Source organism: Cucurbita maxima, unplaced genomic scaffold (genome assembly GCF_002738345.1).
Source record: "Cucurbita maxima cultivar Rimu unplaced genomic scaffold, Cmax_1.0 Cma_Scf00008, whole genome shotgun sequence".
Classification (NCBI taxonomy): domain Eukaryota; kingdom Viridiplantae; phylum Streptophyta; class Magnoliopsida; order Cucurbitales; family Cucurbitaceae; genus Cucurbita; species Cucurbita maxima.
In genome coordinates this window covers 2,793,063-2,811,710 of record NW_019272024.1, presented here as the reverse complement: position 1 = coordinate 2,811,710, position 18,648 = coordinate 2,793,063, and the positions used below count along the sequence as shown (strand labels likewise).

The 18,648-nt window shown below is 33.6% G+C and overlaps 3 protein-coding genes across 10 annotated transcripts; all 3 read right to left on the bottom strand.

Moving 5' to 3' along the window:
• Positions 1 to 11: 11 nt before the first annotated feature.
• LOC111483406 (long chain acyl-CoA synthetase 4-like) lies at positions 12 to 5,711 on the bottom strand. The gene is made up of 19 exons (XM_023129613.1): positions 5,404 to 5,711; positions 4,801 to 4,864; positions 4,604 to 4,693; positions 4,451 to 4,507; positions 4,211 to 4,259; positions 4,006 to 4,082; positions 3,797 to 3,836; positions 3,588 to 3,682; positions 3,144 to 3,311; positions 2,858 to 2,968; positions 2,695 to 2,782; positions 2,414 to 2,480; positions 2,003 to 2,078; positions 1,781 to 1,898; positions 1,401 to 1,646; positions 1,171 to 1,310; positions 882 to 1,064; positions 658 to 777; positions 12 to 329 (listed from the first exon to the last, which is right to left on the bottom strand). Exons 1-19 carry the CDS (start codon positions 5,553 to 5,555, stop codon positions 288 to 290), a joined length of 1,983 nt encoding a protein of 660 aa, XP_022985381.1. The 5' UTR covers positions 5,556 to 5,711; the 3' UTR covers positions 12 to 287.
• A 1,423-nt stretch (positions 5,712 to 7,134) lies between these two features.
• Positions 7,135 to 13,063, bottom strand: LOC111483415 (mitochondrial inner membrane protein OXA1-like). 8 transcript variants are annotated; one of them, XM_023129633.1, is made up of 12 exons: positions 12,946 to 13,063; positions 12,678 to 12,737; positions 12,540 to 12,554; positions 11,636 to 12,120; positions 11,439 to 11,529; positions 10,172 to 10,219; positions 9,945 to 10,003; positions 9,183 to 9,258; positions 8,955 to 9,086; positions 8,371 to 8,478; positions 7,783 to 7,837; positions 7,135 to 7,651 (listed from the first exon to the last, which is right to left on the bottom strand). In XM_023129633.1, exons 4-12 carry the CDS (start codon positions 12,109 to 12,111, stop codon positions 7,383 to 7,385), a joined length of 1,314 nt encoding a protein of 437 aa, XP_022985401.1. In that variant the 5' UTR covers positions 12,112 to 12,120; positions 12,540 to 12,554; positions 12,678 to 12,737; positions 12,946 to 13,063; the 3' UTR covers positions 7,135 to 7,382. The 8 variants fall into 8 exon arrangements, with proteins under 8 accessions (XP_022985401.1, XP_022985397.1, XP_022985398.1 ...); XM_023129629.1 differs by lacking the exon at positions 12,540 to 12,554; XM_023129630.1 differs by lacking the exon at positions 12,540 to 12,554 and having other exon boundaries at positions 11,636 to 12,116.
• A 446-nt stretch (positions 13,064 to 13,509) lies between these two features.
• On the bottom strand, positions 13,510 to 15,711 carry LOC111483417 (RING-H2 finger protein ATL22-like). The gene is made up of 3 exons (XM_023129638.1): positions 15,115 to 15,711; positions 14,872 to 15,037; positions 13,510 to 14,085 (listed from the first exon to the last, which is right to left on the bottom strand). The coding sequence occupies exons 1-3, from the start codon at positions 15,646 to 15,648 to the stop codon at positions 13,592 to 13,594; spliced, it is 1,194 nt and encodes a 397-aa protein (XP_022985406.1). The 5' UTR covers positions 15,649 to 15,711; the 3' UTR covers positions 13,510 to 13,591.
• Positions 15,712 to 18,648: the final 2,937 nt, after the last annotated feature.

Sequence of the window (18,648 nt, the reverse complement as noted above, 5' to 3'; positions counted from 1 at the left end):
AGTTTCAATCAGACGATAAAATGTAGTAATTTTTACTTGTTTGTCGAAGTAGAAACTTCAAAACAGGCATCCCAATTTAAAATGATATCTGTCTATAATACAACAAATTGATTTAATATAGCAGAGATGTTTGGGCCAATTTCCATGTCCCCTAAATGTACAGATTTGTCATTCACATAAATGGATCGATCAGGTGGATTAGTGACCCATATGTACAGTAAGAAAGTATCATTTCAATAGAAACACTGTAGTCTGGCAATGGATTCCATAAATGTCGTCTTCAGTCATTAGGGCTTCTTTGAATTTTTGTACATGCTGTCAATTACATTCTGCACAAAAAGAACAAAAAATGTAATAAAAGCTGCCTAAAGATATTGGAAAACTATTCCAAACACGTCATTTACGAAATAGAGAATGGATGAAGTAAACAACACCTCATAAAAACTGAATGCAAAAAACTGAATGCCAATGAGCAAAAATTTAGGGACAAAGCACAACGATCATGTGTTTTAAGATAAAGATCGAGTACCATGAAGTTTAAATTCATTTAAGTTCTAATGATTATTTCTAAGTAATTTATTTTATCCCAAATAAGTTTGGCAAGTTTGGGGAATTTGATTTAATTGAAGGGAGATAGGTCGTTATTCGAATACGAACCTTATAATATTTTAGCAGCTGAGGCCTCTTCTTCTTGTATGTTGGAGTTATAAGATCGCGTTCCATATCAAATGGTAGAGGATCAAGGTGAATGGCTTTAATAAACTCAAAGCCTTTCAACTGCCAAGAACAAGAGTGTGAGATTCATGTTACTTTTTGACTATCGAGTAAATATTTATTCAGTCAAATCAAAAGAAGTCTAGCAAATCGGCAGGAAATAGAACCTTCTTCTCTTTTGCAATTTTGTTGAGCTCCCCAAGTAGGTAGTCCTTTGCTCTCTTATCTTCACAAAGTGAATCAAAGTCCCCTTCGATTCCGTTTTCCTTTGCCCAACGTTCGAGTGCTAGCTTGTTGGGGTTAGCAACTGCAACTAGAAAGGACTCAAAACTGTTCCCGTAGACCCAGATCTAGATTGAACAATAGAATACCATGCATAAGGCACAAATAACTGAATATTTCTTTCTAATGTGTACAAAACATTTCAATTAAAGCTGACAAAAGTTTAGCAAATACCATGTCTATAGCAGATACAAGACCATAAATATTCTCCAAATTTTCCACGGCAACATATTCTCCTTGAGAAAGTTTGAAAATATTCTTCTTGCGGTCAATAATTTTCAAGCTGCCATCCGATTGCCACTCACCAATATCACCTAAAGAAAATGGAAAAAAAAGAGGTAAATTTATGATAACAAACCGTAGAAAACAGAGCAAATAAGTTTTATTGCACCGATTAAGATTACCTGTATGGAACCAACCGTCAATCATAACCTCATTGGTTAGGTCATCACGCTTGTAGTATCCAGAAAACAATGGTTCTCCCCTCACACATATTTCACCTCGTGGTGTAGTTGAAAGGGCATCGTATCCCATTTCGGGTACAGATTCTAGGCAGACATCCACATTCGGCACTGGAGGGCCAACTGTTCCCAACATTGACAGTTCATTTGGCAATGAGACAAAAGTCCCAGCACAGGTCTCTGTCAAACCTACATTAGCATGAACATAATCATCATTGAAATATGGAAGGAACAAAAAGTGAAGGAATGCCAAAAAATTATAAGATATCTATACGAGTCCATGAAGAGCAAAAACTTCAGATTATACTGCCGGGATTATATACCATATCCTTGTAGAACATGTGCACATGCCACAACTCTCAAGAAAGCTTCTACGTGTGTAGCTAGTGGTGCAGCTCCAGAGAGAATAAGTCTCACATTACCTCCCAGCCCTTGCTTTACCTGATAGAGAACCCATGGAGAACAAAATATGAATTTAAAATTTTAGTGAATCTGAGGATCGTCATGTCAATTAGGAGGTGCGACATGAAAGAAAAAAATGCCACCTTACTGAAGACAAGTTTGTCACAAATGGGAGATGCCTCGCCATGTTTATGCCCCTTTTGCATGTTACCATATTTACTGCACCAAATGATAAAACCGATTAGAGCAACAATAAGAGAAATAATCAATAATTGGTGAAGTTTTGAGTTTATAACAATACCCTAGAAACACCCTCTGTGATTAAAAAAAAAAAAAAAAAGAGTAGATCAAATTATCATCAAGTTCTAAGGCAGTTGATGAACCATGCCCAACATAGGCGAGTTTGTATACACATATCACATGCCACAGTTCATAAAACTATCTTCCAAAATGAAATAGGATGACATATAAAACTATCTTTGTTTTATCAAAATTCATCAGCACTATTTACCACGCATATTTTAAGAAAATTAACCGAAGTGAAACTGACTTACTGTGAGTATGCAAGATTGAATAATGTCTTCCTAAAGAATCCCCCTGCATCTAATCTCTGAGTCAACCCTGAGAAAATATAATAACAATTATTTTGATCATGGGAGATATGAACTTGCATTCAAGTAAAAATATTAGCATCCACAGACCAAAGAGATAAAACCAGTACTTCAATTCATATAATTGGTTTTGCCTATAGAGACACATGTCCTCAATTATTATTATCAGGAAAAAAGGATTATGACGACATCAAAATCATATAGTTCACACATGGACAGCTTACCAGCATAAATTCTATCTAAAACACGAGGAACAGCACAGAAAATGCTAGGTTTGAGCTCCCCAATATCTTCAACCAATAGTTTTACATCCTGCAGAATAAAAATGATAAGCAACATTTACAAACCTTATATTTGGTGCATGAAGAAAATCAAATGATTACTCACCCCACGCCAAAACCCAATGGAGGCACCATGTAAGATAAACAACTCCTCTAGCACCCGGTCAAAGATATGTGCTAGTGGAAGGTATGACAAATAGACATCTTTCGCATTCATCTGTATGAGAGAGAGAGAGAGAGAGAGAGAAGTAAGAAATTGTGCTATTAGACCCAAGAAATACAATGCATATCAGTCTATATCGACTGTTCCATAGGTTATGTTGGTTAAATTTTCATTTCCAGGTTATCATAAATAAAAGATTGTGAAGTACAAAATTACTAAGGAAAACTACCTCTTCATTTACACTCTCTAATAGACGCTGGACACCAGCTATAAGTGAAATTATGCTTTTGTTTGATATCATCACTCCTTTGGGATCTCCAGTAGTCCCACTTGTATACATGATTGTGGAAATGTCACTTTTCTTTTTCACAGGGAGATCAAAATGTTGATTTTCACCCTGTTTAAAGCAGACACCAAAAATTTGATGAGTAATACTTGAGAAATGAAGGAAGTAGAAACAACATTTCAGTTCATCATCCATATATACCTAGATTATCTTAATGATGAAGTTATCAGTTCATCATCCATACTCAAAAGTGAAAACAACATTTCCAAACAAAATGTTTCCATGGAAAACTTTATGCAGTTGAGACAAAGAGTTTCAGGCAAAATACTAAATTGTTTAATAAGGGAGACCTTATGCAGGTGAGCCAAGATCAAATATAATACTTACCAGAAGCAAAAATTCATCCCAAGAAAATATTTCAAGCCCATACTTCTCAAACTCCTCTTTTAGATTAGGTGCAACCTTGCCAAAACTCACAATTGCTACAAGCAAACAAATGAATTTTTTTAATAAAAATAAAAAAAATTTAAAAATGAAAATGTTGCTTCAATAGGCACATCATTGGCATGAGAATCTAAATAGAAATAAAAATTTACTTTTCAAGTATTTGGTTGTGCTTGGGAATGTTTTCAAGACCTGAAAAGAAAAATATAAACTTCATATTATCAAAACTACCCAGGAGAAGTTAATCTGCATAAATGAAGATACTAAATTCTCAGAGAGTAAAGATGCATATTTAATCTGCATATATGTAATTCAAAAATAAAGATACTAAACTTCTGACTTCCACCATATAAGTTGGTACCTCAGGAAGCTTCTTCTCTTCTACAAAAACAACAGAAATCTCTGCATGGCAAATAATAAATTCCACAGCTCCAGCGCCTGAACAATGAATCAATATGATAGAAAGTTCATCAGCTTCCTTTTATTTTACTGATGAAAGAGATACAGGCGCGCTTGATATTATACTCAAACCACACAATATAATTATAAATTTAGAACAAGCATACCTAATGTGTCGTACAAGGGAACACAATAGAGCCCATGAGCATTACATGCCTGCAAGTGAACTTAAATGTCATGCAATATTCGTCTAGAATAAAGTAGCAATAACTTAGACGGATGTCAAGAATACAGAGACAAGTTCCAAGTCATCCACAAATGCATTAACAGTTGAAGAAAAAACTCTCGAAGAAGATAAAAGATGAACGGTATCAAGAAAGAAGTCGGGAGCAAAAGTTAAACTCTACCTCCATGCTTATTATCCACTCTGAGCAATTGGCACCGTAGATACCACATTTTGCTCCCTATAAATAGAGATTAGTTAAAGCATTAATCCACAAGATTTGCAGAGATCTACTTGCATAAATGAATCGAATAACCTCGTAAGGACGGAAACTTACTTCCTCAAAACCACGACTGCGCAAAGAATTTCCAATTTTTATGACCATATCGTACACTTCCTTATATGTTAGCCACACATATTTACCGGCCTGCGATAAACAGATCCAAGATATAACTTATTGCAAGGTCTTAGTAGATGATAGAAAAACAAAAACAACACTTTGGGGCGTCTGGATTATATGCAAGATGCATATACCTTCCCATTCACAATCTCGCGTCGGCCAAGCATTCGATTACCAGGGTTTCTCTCCACTGACAACCTGCAATACAACAGGAATCAATGAATAAATTGATACACTGCGTAATATTCCCCAAACTTTTCCCCGGAAGGATTGCATAGAAATACGAAGGCCTCAACATGATAAGCTCATGCACAGCTGAGACAGCCGAGAGAAAGGTGTTGATCAAAGCTCAGAAACAAGAAAAAGAAAATGGAACTGCGAAGGAGGATGAAACTCAAATATGAAAATAAGAACAGAGCAAGCAGAATACAGACACCTATCATGATACAATAATTTATATCTAAAGAAAAAAACATTTTAATCTCAAGCAATTTAAACTACGACAGTTCCAATTAAAGCAGCAGAACCAACTACTTAGGAAAACAACAACAACAGTGAACTGTGAAACTTCGAACAAAACAAATCGAACTGAACTGAACTTAACTAACGATATCAATAAAACAGGAAACCATTTCTACTCAGTTTCCTTCCACAACTGAAAACCAAAACAAAGCACAAAATGCAGAATCTAGTAGCGGTTTTTCACAGCAACAAAGTAGATAGTGAAGAAAACACACCGAAATATATCCCAACAGCTATCCAATCCTTCAATGGGCAGCGGAAACCCGTCCTTAGCGAAAATACTTCTGTAAACAGGTCCAATCGAAGGCCTTCCATCAATGGCGGCCTTAGACTCCTCCACCTGAATCAAATACTTCATCTGCGACATCCTTCAGCCTCCGCTTTACAGAGCAACAATCCAAATAACGAGTCTGTAGTGTATGAATCCTTCAAATTTCGATGAATTTGAGAAGCTGAAGTTGGTTTTATACAGACATCAAAGTACAGAAGTCGTGAAGACCGGTGGCTGTGGGTGACCTGACCAAGTGGCGTATGTGGTAAAATACACCCACTTTTCTTCTTTTTCTTCCTTCACGAAAATAATTACAAATTTAGTCCCTAACTTTTTTATTATTACCAATTTAGTCCCTCAATTTCTTTAAAATTTAATTACATTTTAAAAATATTATGCTGCACTATGATGTGATATATAGCCAAACAATAAATGACATATTGTACTTACTCCACATAAGTTTTAAATTTAATATATGGGTCCAAAATTTTAACATTTTAATTAACATAAACTTTAAAAAGGATATTTATTAATAAAAATATGATTGAATTATATTCATATTAGCAAAGTTTTTCATTGTTATTATTATTATTCTTTTTACAAATTTGATATTAAAAATGAATTTAATTTTCTAGAGAGAGGACAATAAAAACTTTACATTTCTTTAAAAATATTTAATATAAAAAATAATTACTGAAAATGTATTTTAGTGGGCCCCATAAATATTATATTATATTATTTTATTTTATTTGTGGGGAGAGAATAAACTTGAATGAGGTTAGGATTGGGTAGACCCGTTTGGGATTGGATTTTGTAGAGTTAATAAACGGTCCACGTCAACATTTAATGTTTTTCTTAAAATACGAAATTTATGCCGATAAAAAATAAATTCAGTGGGGTTTACGTATTACATTGTTTTTTTTTTTAATAAATAAATAAAATATTTTATTTATTTTTGTTAAAAACCGATGGAAATTAGATGAAAATCATTAATTTTAAATTTTTATTTAAATTATTTACTATTTCCAGAAATATATACAACAATTTAATTAATTTGTCAAATAATTTCAAACGGTTAATGGATTCCTGATACAAATAGGGATTTTTTTAGTAATTAACCACTAAACAAAATAAAATTAAAAATTGGATAAATAAGTGAATAATTGAATTAAGGAGAGAGTTCTGGAAATTGGGCTATACTAAGAATTTATGTTTAATTTTAAACAGTCTAATTAATACGTTCATTATAAATTTTCAATTATATATAAAAAAAAAAATCTAAAAGTCAAAACCTATCCTTATATAGTATGAAACCATATCATAAAATTGGGCAAAAAATCATGGCGAAACTTGTTGTAGTTTGCTTCCAAAATGGACCTTCAACTTGGCATTTATTGGGTTGGTTATCCAACTCGTAGAAATTTTGCCTAATTTTGGGTGTTTTTTTATTATTATTATTATTATTATTAATGTTCTTAGTTATGAGTTAAATCATAAAGGTGCATTTAATCATATCATATCATCCCAGAAGCAATTAATACTACTCTCATTCAATTGGGTGATCTGTTGTTGGTTGATTGGTGAGCTTCTTCAAATGGTTCATTCAACTTGTGTGAAGACTTTAAATTCAGAGTTTGTTATTTAAGCATAACCAACTTATTGACTTTACAACACCTTAAACACAAATCATCTAACACTTTTATAATATCTCAGCTCTGTTTTACAAAGCATTCTTGTCAAAAATCCAAAATTCAGTTTCAACTTGTAGAATTTCTACAAGCAAACAATTTATTTTCTTTTCTAATATCTCTATCTCTTCCTGGGGTATCATCAAAATTATCAAAACAACTGGTTATATATCAAAACTACAGAAAGTTAAATAAATGTAATAATACATCAATACCTGAAACTAAAGTATAACCCTCACTTTTTCTTGTTCTTCATCTTTTTCCTTCCCTTCACTTCTTTTTCCAAACTTCTAAGCCTCTGACTGATAACCGACGACGATGGGATTTTCCGGTCTTGCGACAGTGACGGTTCAGCTGTTAATGTGGTGGCGGTAGGTTCAGGTGCTGCTGTTGCTTGCTTCATAGCTGTAAGAAACGAGAAGGCAGGTTGTGGAGTGGTATTGGTATTTGCCACAGGTATTTCTGGAACACCCAATGCCTGCTTAACCCCGGGAACTTTGAGAACTGAAAATTATCAAACATGTCATTCAGATTTGTCAGGGGGAAAAAGTGAACAGCAGATTCTATACAAATCTATTAATCAGAGGAAAACAGTAAAAGATCAATGGTGATAACTAGGAGCTTGAACAACTCACCAATCCCGTATACGAGTGAGAACACGTTAGATGTAACCCAGTAACAGAATATTGCCTGCATGTAATACCAGAGTAAGTGACCTGATAAAAGTTGAGATATACAAGGGAAGCTATTCCCCATCCAATGCCACAATCCAATTTCCAGGTATTATGAAGCTTGTAAGGAAAAGAAGGATCTTGTAGCATAAACTCCCAAGCACAATCATATACATGATGCAGCATTAGATGATTTTTGATGTGTAAAATATTCTCTTCATACTATGATGAAACTTATCACTTACAGATTACTTAGTGATTTTTTAATATAAGACCCCCGGTCCTACCAAATACATGTAATAAAAAAATTATCAAAATGCACAATAAATCAATAGATGTGTGCATGTATGTTATTTAAACCATCAAACTCGCTTCAGATATTGGCATTCTATTATCATGACTACTAAAGAAAGTGCAAACATTAAAATTAATGCCAGTAACAAAATCGAGAGCCAGAATGAGGTGACTGCTTGATGTCCGGTGCTTGCATTCAACCCAGAAGGAAACAAACAAAAGCATTTTTTTCCTGTTACAAAAAAAAATGGCAAATACCTTTGGAAAATTCATGGTCAAGGGAACCGTAGCTATAGCAAGACCCCTCATCACATTTTTCATTGTGGCAGCTATAGGATTACCTTCCATACCTTCTTGCATGTTGTACTGAGAAAATGAAAGCAGTCAGAATTTAAGATTATTTGTGTAATATACTACTACAAAAAAGAAATGATATTGTTAACAAAAACAAAAGAAGGAAAATAAAAGTTATGAAACCGGTCAAGTGAATCGATCTTCATTGGAAGATGAGGATGCAGATGAAGATGAAGATGAAAGAAAAATAATTCTCAAGTGGCTGTAATTAAGTGATTAGGGAAGAAATTTCGTTTCAACTTCAGCAAATTAAGCTCGGTTTCATTCTACTACCAATGGTTACTCCATGGGGACTTTGCTAGATATTTTATTGGTCCAAGATTTATGCTACTGTGATGCTACAAACGACTAGTCTAGTACAAGTACCAGGAAAAAGAAGAGAAACAAAATAATATTAAACATAAAGAAGGGATCCATGTATCTAATCCATAACAAGCCATAGCTGCAGGTTTGGGAAAGTAGACAAATACAAATTTACGAATGTCTACCTCCACGGTGATCCAGAATGTCAGCGCAGTTAAAACTGGAAAAATGTACATAGTATCTGGAGTCGTGAGATCAACAAACCAGTATGCTCCACCATTTTTAAAAGAAGGCATTTTCTCTGCCATGTTTGAGACCTGCCAAAGAAAATAATAATTGAGAACAATAAAAGTAATAAACACTATGCGTCAATACCTAAATGATTTATCATTTAAGTAAAAAAAATACATTACCCCAAGGAAAAAACTGATGAAGACAGGACCCTGAATAAAAAGTCCCTTCAATGGAGTAAATGGGCTCACACCAAACCTGCAAGGACAAGCTCATGAAACTGAAGACCAACCAAAAACAGTATGTCGAAACCTCCAGAGAGGTCAAAGAGAAAACCAAAGCACACTGATTTGCGAAAGAAAGGTTGCTAGATGAAAATGATCTACAATCACGTTTTATCACTTAATTATTATTTTGTTCATAACCCCCTGCCACCACAAATAAGAATAGTTCGTTCGTTTATGAACTTTTTGTTACTAATATAAAATAATAATTTCACAAGCTATAAAACTGCGACATTATTACAAAAAATAAGAATTCTATTGTATATATTAAAAGGACAAAAGGAATTACGGCAAGTTTGAGATACTATACATTTAGCAAACAAAATAATAACATTTGTTTCCCTGTTCAAGTGACTTCAACCACAGCGCAATCAAGAAAATTAACCACTGCAATATGGACATATTTAAAACTATTCACTATTGGGGGCCTAACAGCTAGCTTTTCCCAAAAACCTCCTGATCTGTATTATTTGGTTGCAGGAAGATCCATCTCTTCTGACTTTCAATTTTGAAAGCCATCTTGATCGTGGGATTGAGAAGTTAGCTGGTCATTACTTCAGCTACTATTCCTTTCCTTTCTCTTGGTCACACACAGACACACTTAAGCCACAGAAGGCTATTGTAATTTGATGTGCCTCAAGTTTTAAAAAGTGAACTTACTCATTAAAAAGTTTTTTCATTTTTTGTTGACCCTCAGCAACAGCCCTGGGATCCATACCCTGATGAAAAAGAAAACAGGGTAAAAAAATATAACTTTATTACAATCTTTCAAAGAGTGAGTAAAGTGATGCATGAAATACACTTGCTTTTACATTAAAGAAAAATTGTGATATGATAATCAATAGATGATACTGATCGCATATAAATACAAGAATTGGACAAGATACCTTTTCTTGCATCTCCGTCTTAACTTCCTCCAAGTGAGGCCTTAACAACTATACAACAAATGAGACTTGATTCAATCTTTAATCAAAGGCCACAATACCCTATTAAAAGTTGCATATATTTCACAATAGCGAAATATCATCCTATAAGCTTGCATCACATTAAAACTGATAACATAGTAAAAGATGCAGAAAGTGCAACAAAAGCCAGAGGGAAGATCCAATAAGCTTTAAGGTTAAAAGAGATAACAGCAATGCCACAAATTAATTCTATCACAGAAGATGACAGCTCCCGCCATAACAAGTGGGTGAACCCTAAAAGTTTCGAACCTCCCCATTCTTTAGCCTCTGTAGCATGATCAAATTGCATCACCCAAAAATTTGGTTGAGCAAGGATATAAAGATGTGTTGAATTTAATAACAAGCTAGAAAATTCTCTATACAGCTAGAAAAAGAATGTGGGACTACATCATAAGAACATATCCACATGCATGTTTTTCCCTTCCATTAGATCATTGTTAGAATTAAATGCAAAAGAAAAGCAGAAGAAATATAAAATATTAAGTTCATCATGCCAATTCAATGAAACAAATGAACAGACATACAAGGTCAGAATTCCAATTTGCAGCCAACTTGCCTTCTTCCTGGCTCTAATTAACCAGCTCTCTACACACAAAGTGGCAGCAATTAAGATAAGCAAAAAGGACGTATATTTTTTCCCCCACTCTTTTTTGGATAACTAGGACATCAGAGGCTTCACTCCTAGCAATTTTGTTCATGGGACACCCCCTTAACCTCGGGAAGGCTTTACTCACTACAAGACCGCCTCCAAAAACCAAGAACAACAAGGATTTCCAACTATTAAGTTTCCAAACAGAGACTACAAGCTATCTCTGACTCTAAGTATCCTCACAGCCCTTACCGCCCAGATAACACTTGGTGTTAAAGGATGCATGTGTCTTAGAGAAAGAAATAGAAACTCATGGAAAAAAATATCTACAACAACCACAATTTGAGTCACGTCAATATCAGATATTTATTAAAAGACTGCTCCTTGGTTGAGAATGAGGACTATGAGCTGTATTGACTATTGTTCTAAGGTTCCAGTGCCAAGGCACTGGGTCGAAAGCTCAAAATAAATCCCTTGATGATGCTACAGTAACCCAAAAGAACAACAAATTATGAACAAGTGCTAAAATGGAAGAAATTGCATCTAGAAATTGAAGTTGGAGTAAACGTGGAAAATCGAGTGCATAAAAAACTGACGTACAGTAAGCTTTGCAGTAGATTTGAGTTGATTTATCAAAAGTGGGACTGTTGCACCACGGATCAGTAGGGTTGTTAATACAATGCAAGCCCACCTGACGGATTCCAAAAATTAGATCATCAGTGAACAGTTAGCTATAAGAAGTTCATGGCAAAATATATGATAAAGAAATCCAAGTATGAAAAATTGCGGATCCTCACCAATTTAATCCAGTAAAAGAATGAATACCATCTATAAAGTACTGCACACCCTTGACAGAGAGAAAAGAATCAGCAGCAGCAATGGCTACTTCATCAGCAACAGAAGCCTGAGATACAGCTGATTGAACTGTTGTATCTGTGAGAACTTCTGCAACATCACTCATGAATTCAATTTTTGCAGACCCTTCGCCAATAGTACTTGACATGTAGCGGCAGAAAAAGGAACCAGCACTTGACGAGAGGAAAGTGTTCGGATATTTTCTATCATGAGAAAAAAAATTAGACCTGGATGACTTGTTAAAGCTGGTTCCAAATGATCTGCTCTGCAGGAAACTATTGATTTTTTCAAGGGAAATTGATTCTCCATCCAAATGTTCATTTTTACGGTCATTAGTATGACCAAAAATACTAATCGATGGATGACACTGCCGGGCTATAAGATTTGCTCTTGTGCAAAGGCTGCGCCTGTAAGCCATTGATACTGTCTACCGACAAGCAACAAGTAATCATATTAAAAAATTGATAGCAGAATTAACCATGAAACAATTAAATTGGAAAGCAAGAAAAAGATTTGAAAGCCGTATTAAAAGAGCCAAAAGATTCTTAATATGGTAAGAACAGACTAAACACCAAATCTAACCCAGTATGCTTAATTATTTGCTTTATACATTACGTTATTATTAAAATGAATTCGAATTAAAAGGTATACTCCGTATTTTATCCCACATTAATGGGAGAACAGCCCAGAGTGCTCCAAGAATTTAATTTATTTTCATCCAAATCATGCATTGGCCGAACTTTTTTGTCCACTAAAATAACATCCATCAACCTCAACCGTTGATTCACCTACCTCCTTTCTTCCCGTACTCCATCAAACATATAGATAAGAGTCAGAAATCAATACCTCCAACTCCCAATACTGCATTAAAGAAATTTCGAGTCTATGACTATCGGAAAGGGAACAAATGTACGCGCACCTATCATTTTATTACCTCCAAATTGAATCTTAAGACAATCTTTCTACGAAGTCAATTGAAATTACCTGTCTAGAGCGCAGTCATGTAATTGATTAATTTTCTCAGATTGCTCGCTTGCTTTTCAGCTGCAAGTGATAGATTAGTTTGGTTTGGATGTTGCTTTAGCCATAGAGTGAAATAAAAGGGTAAACAATGAAAGGAAAAACAACGAGTTAAGCGATTCGAGTTAGGTAAGACTGCTTAAAACGCACATCCAGAACCAACACTAATCAGATTAGGAGATGGTCAAGACGATGGGGAACAGAACATTAGAAAAGTAACAAAAAGAAGTACCTGAATGAGAGCTCGACAGTGATCGCGAGGACGGAGGCGAGAAGGGAGGAGGCCGGAAGAACAGTGCCGGAATCGAAGCGTGGCGCTTACGAAGAGATGCAAATCAGGGGTTTTGGGTTTAGAAGGGCGAAAAAAAATCAAGTGAAAAGTCCCTTTTACCCTTATAAAACCTAAAATATACATACACCACTGAATCTCAAAATTGAGTATAAATGTTATTTTATTTTGGGAAAATAATAATATTAGTAATATCATATATTTATAATATATTATACGGATAAAAGATTTTGTCCATTTTGAATATTACAATTAAATTGCTAATTACTGATTTGGCGGGATTATATTAATAAGTAATATTTTTTATTTTGGTAACTGGACAGTTCGATAATATTTTATATTAATTTAATAATATTCTTTTATTTCGAGTGACAAAGGTTGGTATTGAAATTATGATTAGTTTTGTTCCTTAATTTACAAATATATGTGATTTTCATAACAAATGGTAAAAGTCGTCAATTTTTTTAAAAACCAAACTAAAATTAAAAAATAAAAATAAACAAAAAATTGTCAAAATTGTGCTAAGATTGAAAGCAGAAGCATCCATCTAATATATATACACAAAACGCAAACAACTTAACAACCTTCACTAGTCATGACGTGGCAATGACCCTACCGACCCCGGGGACGTCGGCATTGACACCGACACAGTCTGAGAAGGCGTGGAGGTCGCCGAGGAATCCTCCGGCGAGCTTCGGCACACCGGACACGTGGCATTTAACTTAAGCCACTCATCGACGCAATTGGCATGGAAAAAGTGACCACAATCTGGAATGGTTCTGATCGCTTCTTTCGGCTGATACTCCGACAGGCAAATAGCACAAGTGGTGTCGCCGGGCTTTGGAAGTCGTCGGCTCTGGCCCAATATGGTTTTGGGGAATGATTCAATTGTCGGCCCATCGAGGCCTGCTACGGCGGAAGTGGGCTGTCGGCCCATTGAAGGAGAGAGATATGATGATGGACTATTGAGGCGAGCAAAGGCCTTGAACTTGCCGCAGATGAAACAGACCAGCCCAATTAGGAAGAGGACGCCTGGGATTGCCACGCCGATGATCAACCCGTATTTGGCACCCCGTGGAATACCTGAAAAAACATAAATTGTTATTTAATTATCTAATAATTGGTCAAACCAATTTCTTCTATAAACAAACTAAAACGTCGATTTTGGTTTATTTATTTATTTCTTTTTTTTTTATTATTATTATTATTATTTGATTCAGTCAAACTTCAGTTCACCAATATTTTAGGCCTAATTCTTTTCAAACTCTCCCAGTTTATCTCTAATCTCGTTAGGTAATACAAATTGATGTGACACTTCCCAAAAAATAAAAAATTACTTATTTATGTTACTCTTTTCTTTTTCTTTTTTTTTTCTTTTTTTTTTTTTTGTCCCCTCCACTGATATTAAATCATGTAAAGTCATCTTCGACTAAAATATAAGACTAAATTGAAATATTTAAATAAGGTTAATTGAAGAAATTTAATAATGAGTAAATTGAAAAGAAAAAATAAAACTCAAGCACTAAATATACTAAAACATATTTTAGAACCCAAAATTTGCAATAAATAAGCGGAAAATAAATAAAGAATAATTATATAAAAAATAAAATAAAATAAACTACCACAATTATAATTATCATTTTCTTAAAATTTTGTTTAAATCTGTTAAATTTTGTGGAGGTGGAAGAGTGGACACAAGTTTGTTAGTCTTAAGAACCACTGGCCTTTCGCACTCTTTTTAGTTGAATTATTCCACCGTCCGATCGCCGGTAAAAAACTCCACTCGCCTCTCTCGACTTCACAAATATCCCCGGCGGAGAGCAAATTCAGAATAGATATAGAGAGAATGGAACAATCAAATTAACATACCGCCGTTTGGAAGATTGAAACACTCGATTTCGGCACTCGAATTGCTTTTGAATCCACAATCTCCACCGCGCATCTCGCAATATCCGCAATCCGGCTCGCTCCAATTCACCACCATTCCTTCTTCAAGCTCCATCCCTGTCAACGGAAGCCTCTTCGTCGCAATAGCCTAAATATAATCACAATCACAAAATCAAATCACTAATTTCAAAACAAATCCAAACAAGAACATGTTTCGATTTATACGTTACACGGTGATGGCAGGAAAGCGAAAACCGCCTTAAGGTCTCTGTTCGGCACATTGATTACAGAGTGGTTTCTGCCGCTCATACATTTGATCTTCCGGACACGATCGAACGGCAGCGTATCGACGTAATAGGAGCAATTAAGAACAGTATACTCTTCTAACCGATAGTTAGAAACAAACGGCGAGTTCTCCAGATCAAAAGAGTTTATAAGTAGTCGTCTCGGAAAACATTGATCCGGATCGTTTATCCACAGCCTCTGAAATCTGTAATCGATAAACTCCACCACGAGGTCTCCAGCGTTCGGGAGACTGAGAATCGTCTGGCTTCGATTGTTGCAGAACAGGTCGAAATCCGGCTGGAATCCACATCGAGAATCCTGCGAATTCTTCAGTCGAAACGGAAATCGAACGGCCGGCAAGGAAACGCCACTGCAGGAGGAGCTCTTGCAAAGAAACTGCGATTCAGCTCCGACTAGAATCAATAAGCGTAAAAGGAGGAGGAGGATGGCGACGGAGAATTTGGAGGGGGCCATATGAAAGCTCCGATTGGAGAGAAGAAGACGAAGAGCCGAAAAGGCATGAGGCTCAGGTTTTGGTATTTCTGTTTAACAATTGACATTCAGAGTTTTCGTAAATTAATTAATTAATTAATTACAATGATTAAGGGTATATTTGTAAATTCACACAACTTGATTTGACTGCTATCGAAGTGGATTATTGTAAATATTTTAAGTGGCTCATATTCTAAGGTACATTTTAAAATAATAAATGGCATTTTTTTTTATTAAATTAAAATTTTATATAATCTAAATTAAAATTAAATAATTTTCTAATTTTGTAGCTATTTCATTATTCTAATATTGATGGCATGTTCTTCCCATTACCCTTTTAATTAATTTTAATCCAAAAAACATATTTATGAGTTATTTATCCCAATTTAAGTTAGGTTAGGAAATGACAATTTTATCCTTATATATATATATATACAAACCCATCATTCTTACTCATGCGAAATATTTAAATATTAATGCATTATTTAAACAAGCAGTTAATATAAGGATAATGTCCCAATTTAAATATATATAATGACGTGTCATGTGATGACTGTACCAAGCATACCATAATAAGTAATTTTGAATATAATTTTTTTTAGATTAAATTGATGTGAATCCAATATATCAATAAGACAAATTAAAATCAATATGTTTACTTTTTTATCACCAAATTCTTTAAAAAAAAAATGAAATGATGCCGACAAAAAAAGAGAGTAAAAAATCAGTCGACAATTAATTGTTATTATTATTATTAGTTTGAAAAACACCGTTAATTAATTTTAAATGTAATTAACTTAAACAAAAAGAATATCTAAATAAATTATATAAAATTATAATTAGCTTTTTTAAAGCTAAGAGTATTAAGCTTTCACATCTATTTTACTAAAAAGAAGAAACATAAAGTATCGATCAATCATTATTATCTTGCACCAATAACGATTTAGTTGACTATCAATAATGACATCGACCTTTATAACAAAGTCTAGAAATTACTTCACTCTAAATACTTTCTTAATTTTCTTTTATATATATATATTTGATTCATATATTTTAAATTCATTTAATTTTAGCATATTACGTTTAATGGTTCAAAATAAGTCGTACCTTTAAAATTAAATTTAATTATTTAAAGTTGACTTTTGTCCAAGTTTATTAAATTATAATAATAAATTTTCGTGCAAGAATGACGGAATAAGTAGATTAATAAAAAAAAAAATCTATTTATGAAACAAAAAAAAATGAAATTCAAAGTATAACATCAAAATGGTATTTTATTAAAGAAAAAAGAAAAAGCTACTTCGTGTATAAAAGTAAATATTGAATATTGAAATCTATATTTAAAGTAATTTGGTTATTTTTCTAAAATCGGCCGCTCTAATTTGCAAAGAGAACACTTCAGCCGACCATAATAGAATATTGGGCCGTAAATGGATGAAGCCCAAACGAATGCTAGTTAATCGGAGCCGTTCAATTGGGCCCACAAAGTAAGATACTGGGCCGTAAATGGATGAAGCCCAAATAAATGCCGGTTGATCGGAGCCCATCAGTGGGCCCATAGAGTAGGACATTGGGCATTTGCTTGGGTTTCTTGGGCTAGTCTCACAACATTGTTATAGCCTAAACGATTTCTAAGCCAATAATAATAATAACAAAAAAAGGTTTGTTTGTGTTGAAAAATGTCTCGTTATTAATTTTTTATATTATAGTAATAATAGATGTTTAAAACTTGGTCCAATAAAAAGAAATACAATAATTTAAAAAAATGAAGAAAAAAAAAGTTATCCACAATGATCTCATATATCTTCTCTAGCTTTATATGTTCATCGTTTGCATCTTCAAATTAAAGGAAGATTTGGTATACACCATAAGCTTACTAGTTTTCATGTTGAAATGAACGGATATAGTCATATTTTTATCTCAAAGCAAATGAATTTGAACCAAAAATATAATGTGAAATCACCTTACACTTAGGTAAAGAAACGGTCCCAGATCCGAGAAAATTAAAGTAAATATTTATTTTGGATTTGACTCCAAATGTGAACTCGATATTTTTCAAACATTAGGTCAAATAGAGATTCCCATCAAAATGTATTAGGTAATACCTCCGGGAGAAAATTGAAGCAACAATTTTGTCACTTGAATTTTCATTTTAAAAGATTTTTAAAAAAAATCCTTATTTCTTTAATAGGTAAAACTATGTCGTTTTCCTAAATTTAGTTGACGGTCGGAATATTACCAAACGAATGTTTTATTTGTGCCATATCCATATTTTAATCAATTAAAATTATTTTGTATTTTATATAATATATAATAATTAGAGAAAAACACGTGATTTAGAAACAAAAGTACTTCAACAAAGTTGTTATATTTAGAAAATTATGCTTCATTTTTTTCTTTTTGGAGGGAAAAGATGAGAAAATAAAAATAAAAATAATGTTTTTTTTTTCTTTTCCTGCTTGGATAAAATAAAAGCGTTTTATTTATTTTAAATCTTTGAGGGGAATTATAAAACATTTTATAATATATATTCATAATAAAATTGTTTTAAGCACCAAACCACATGACTACATGATTAAATATTAACTAAATGTTTTTTAATTAAAAAAGAATGTTTATTATAAAAGTTGGCACGTGTAGGCCCAGTATTAAATAATAATTAATTCCCGGGAAATTTGGTGAAATTACAAGAAGGCACATGGGCTGTAGGCTGTAGCTTTACGTGTCAATTTAGTTAATTAATTACACGAGAAATTGAGGGTCCGTTCGAAATTTTCGTTTTGTTTTAGAAATAATTCGTAATCAATTTTTAAAAGTCTATAAAAAGAAATTTGGGAAATTAATTATAAAAATTCAATCTTAAAAACTATATGAATTACTATCTCACTTGCCAAATTGAATCTAGATCAATAATAAACAACATATATTATTGATCAAAAATTCAAATGCTCGTAAAGTTAGGGTTGTTCAAAACTCAATCAA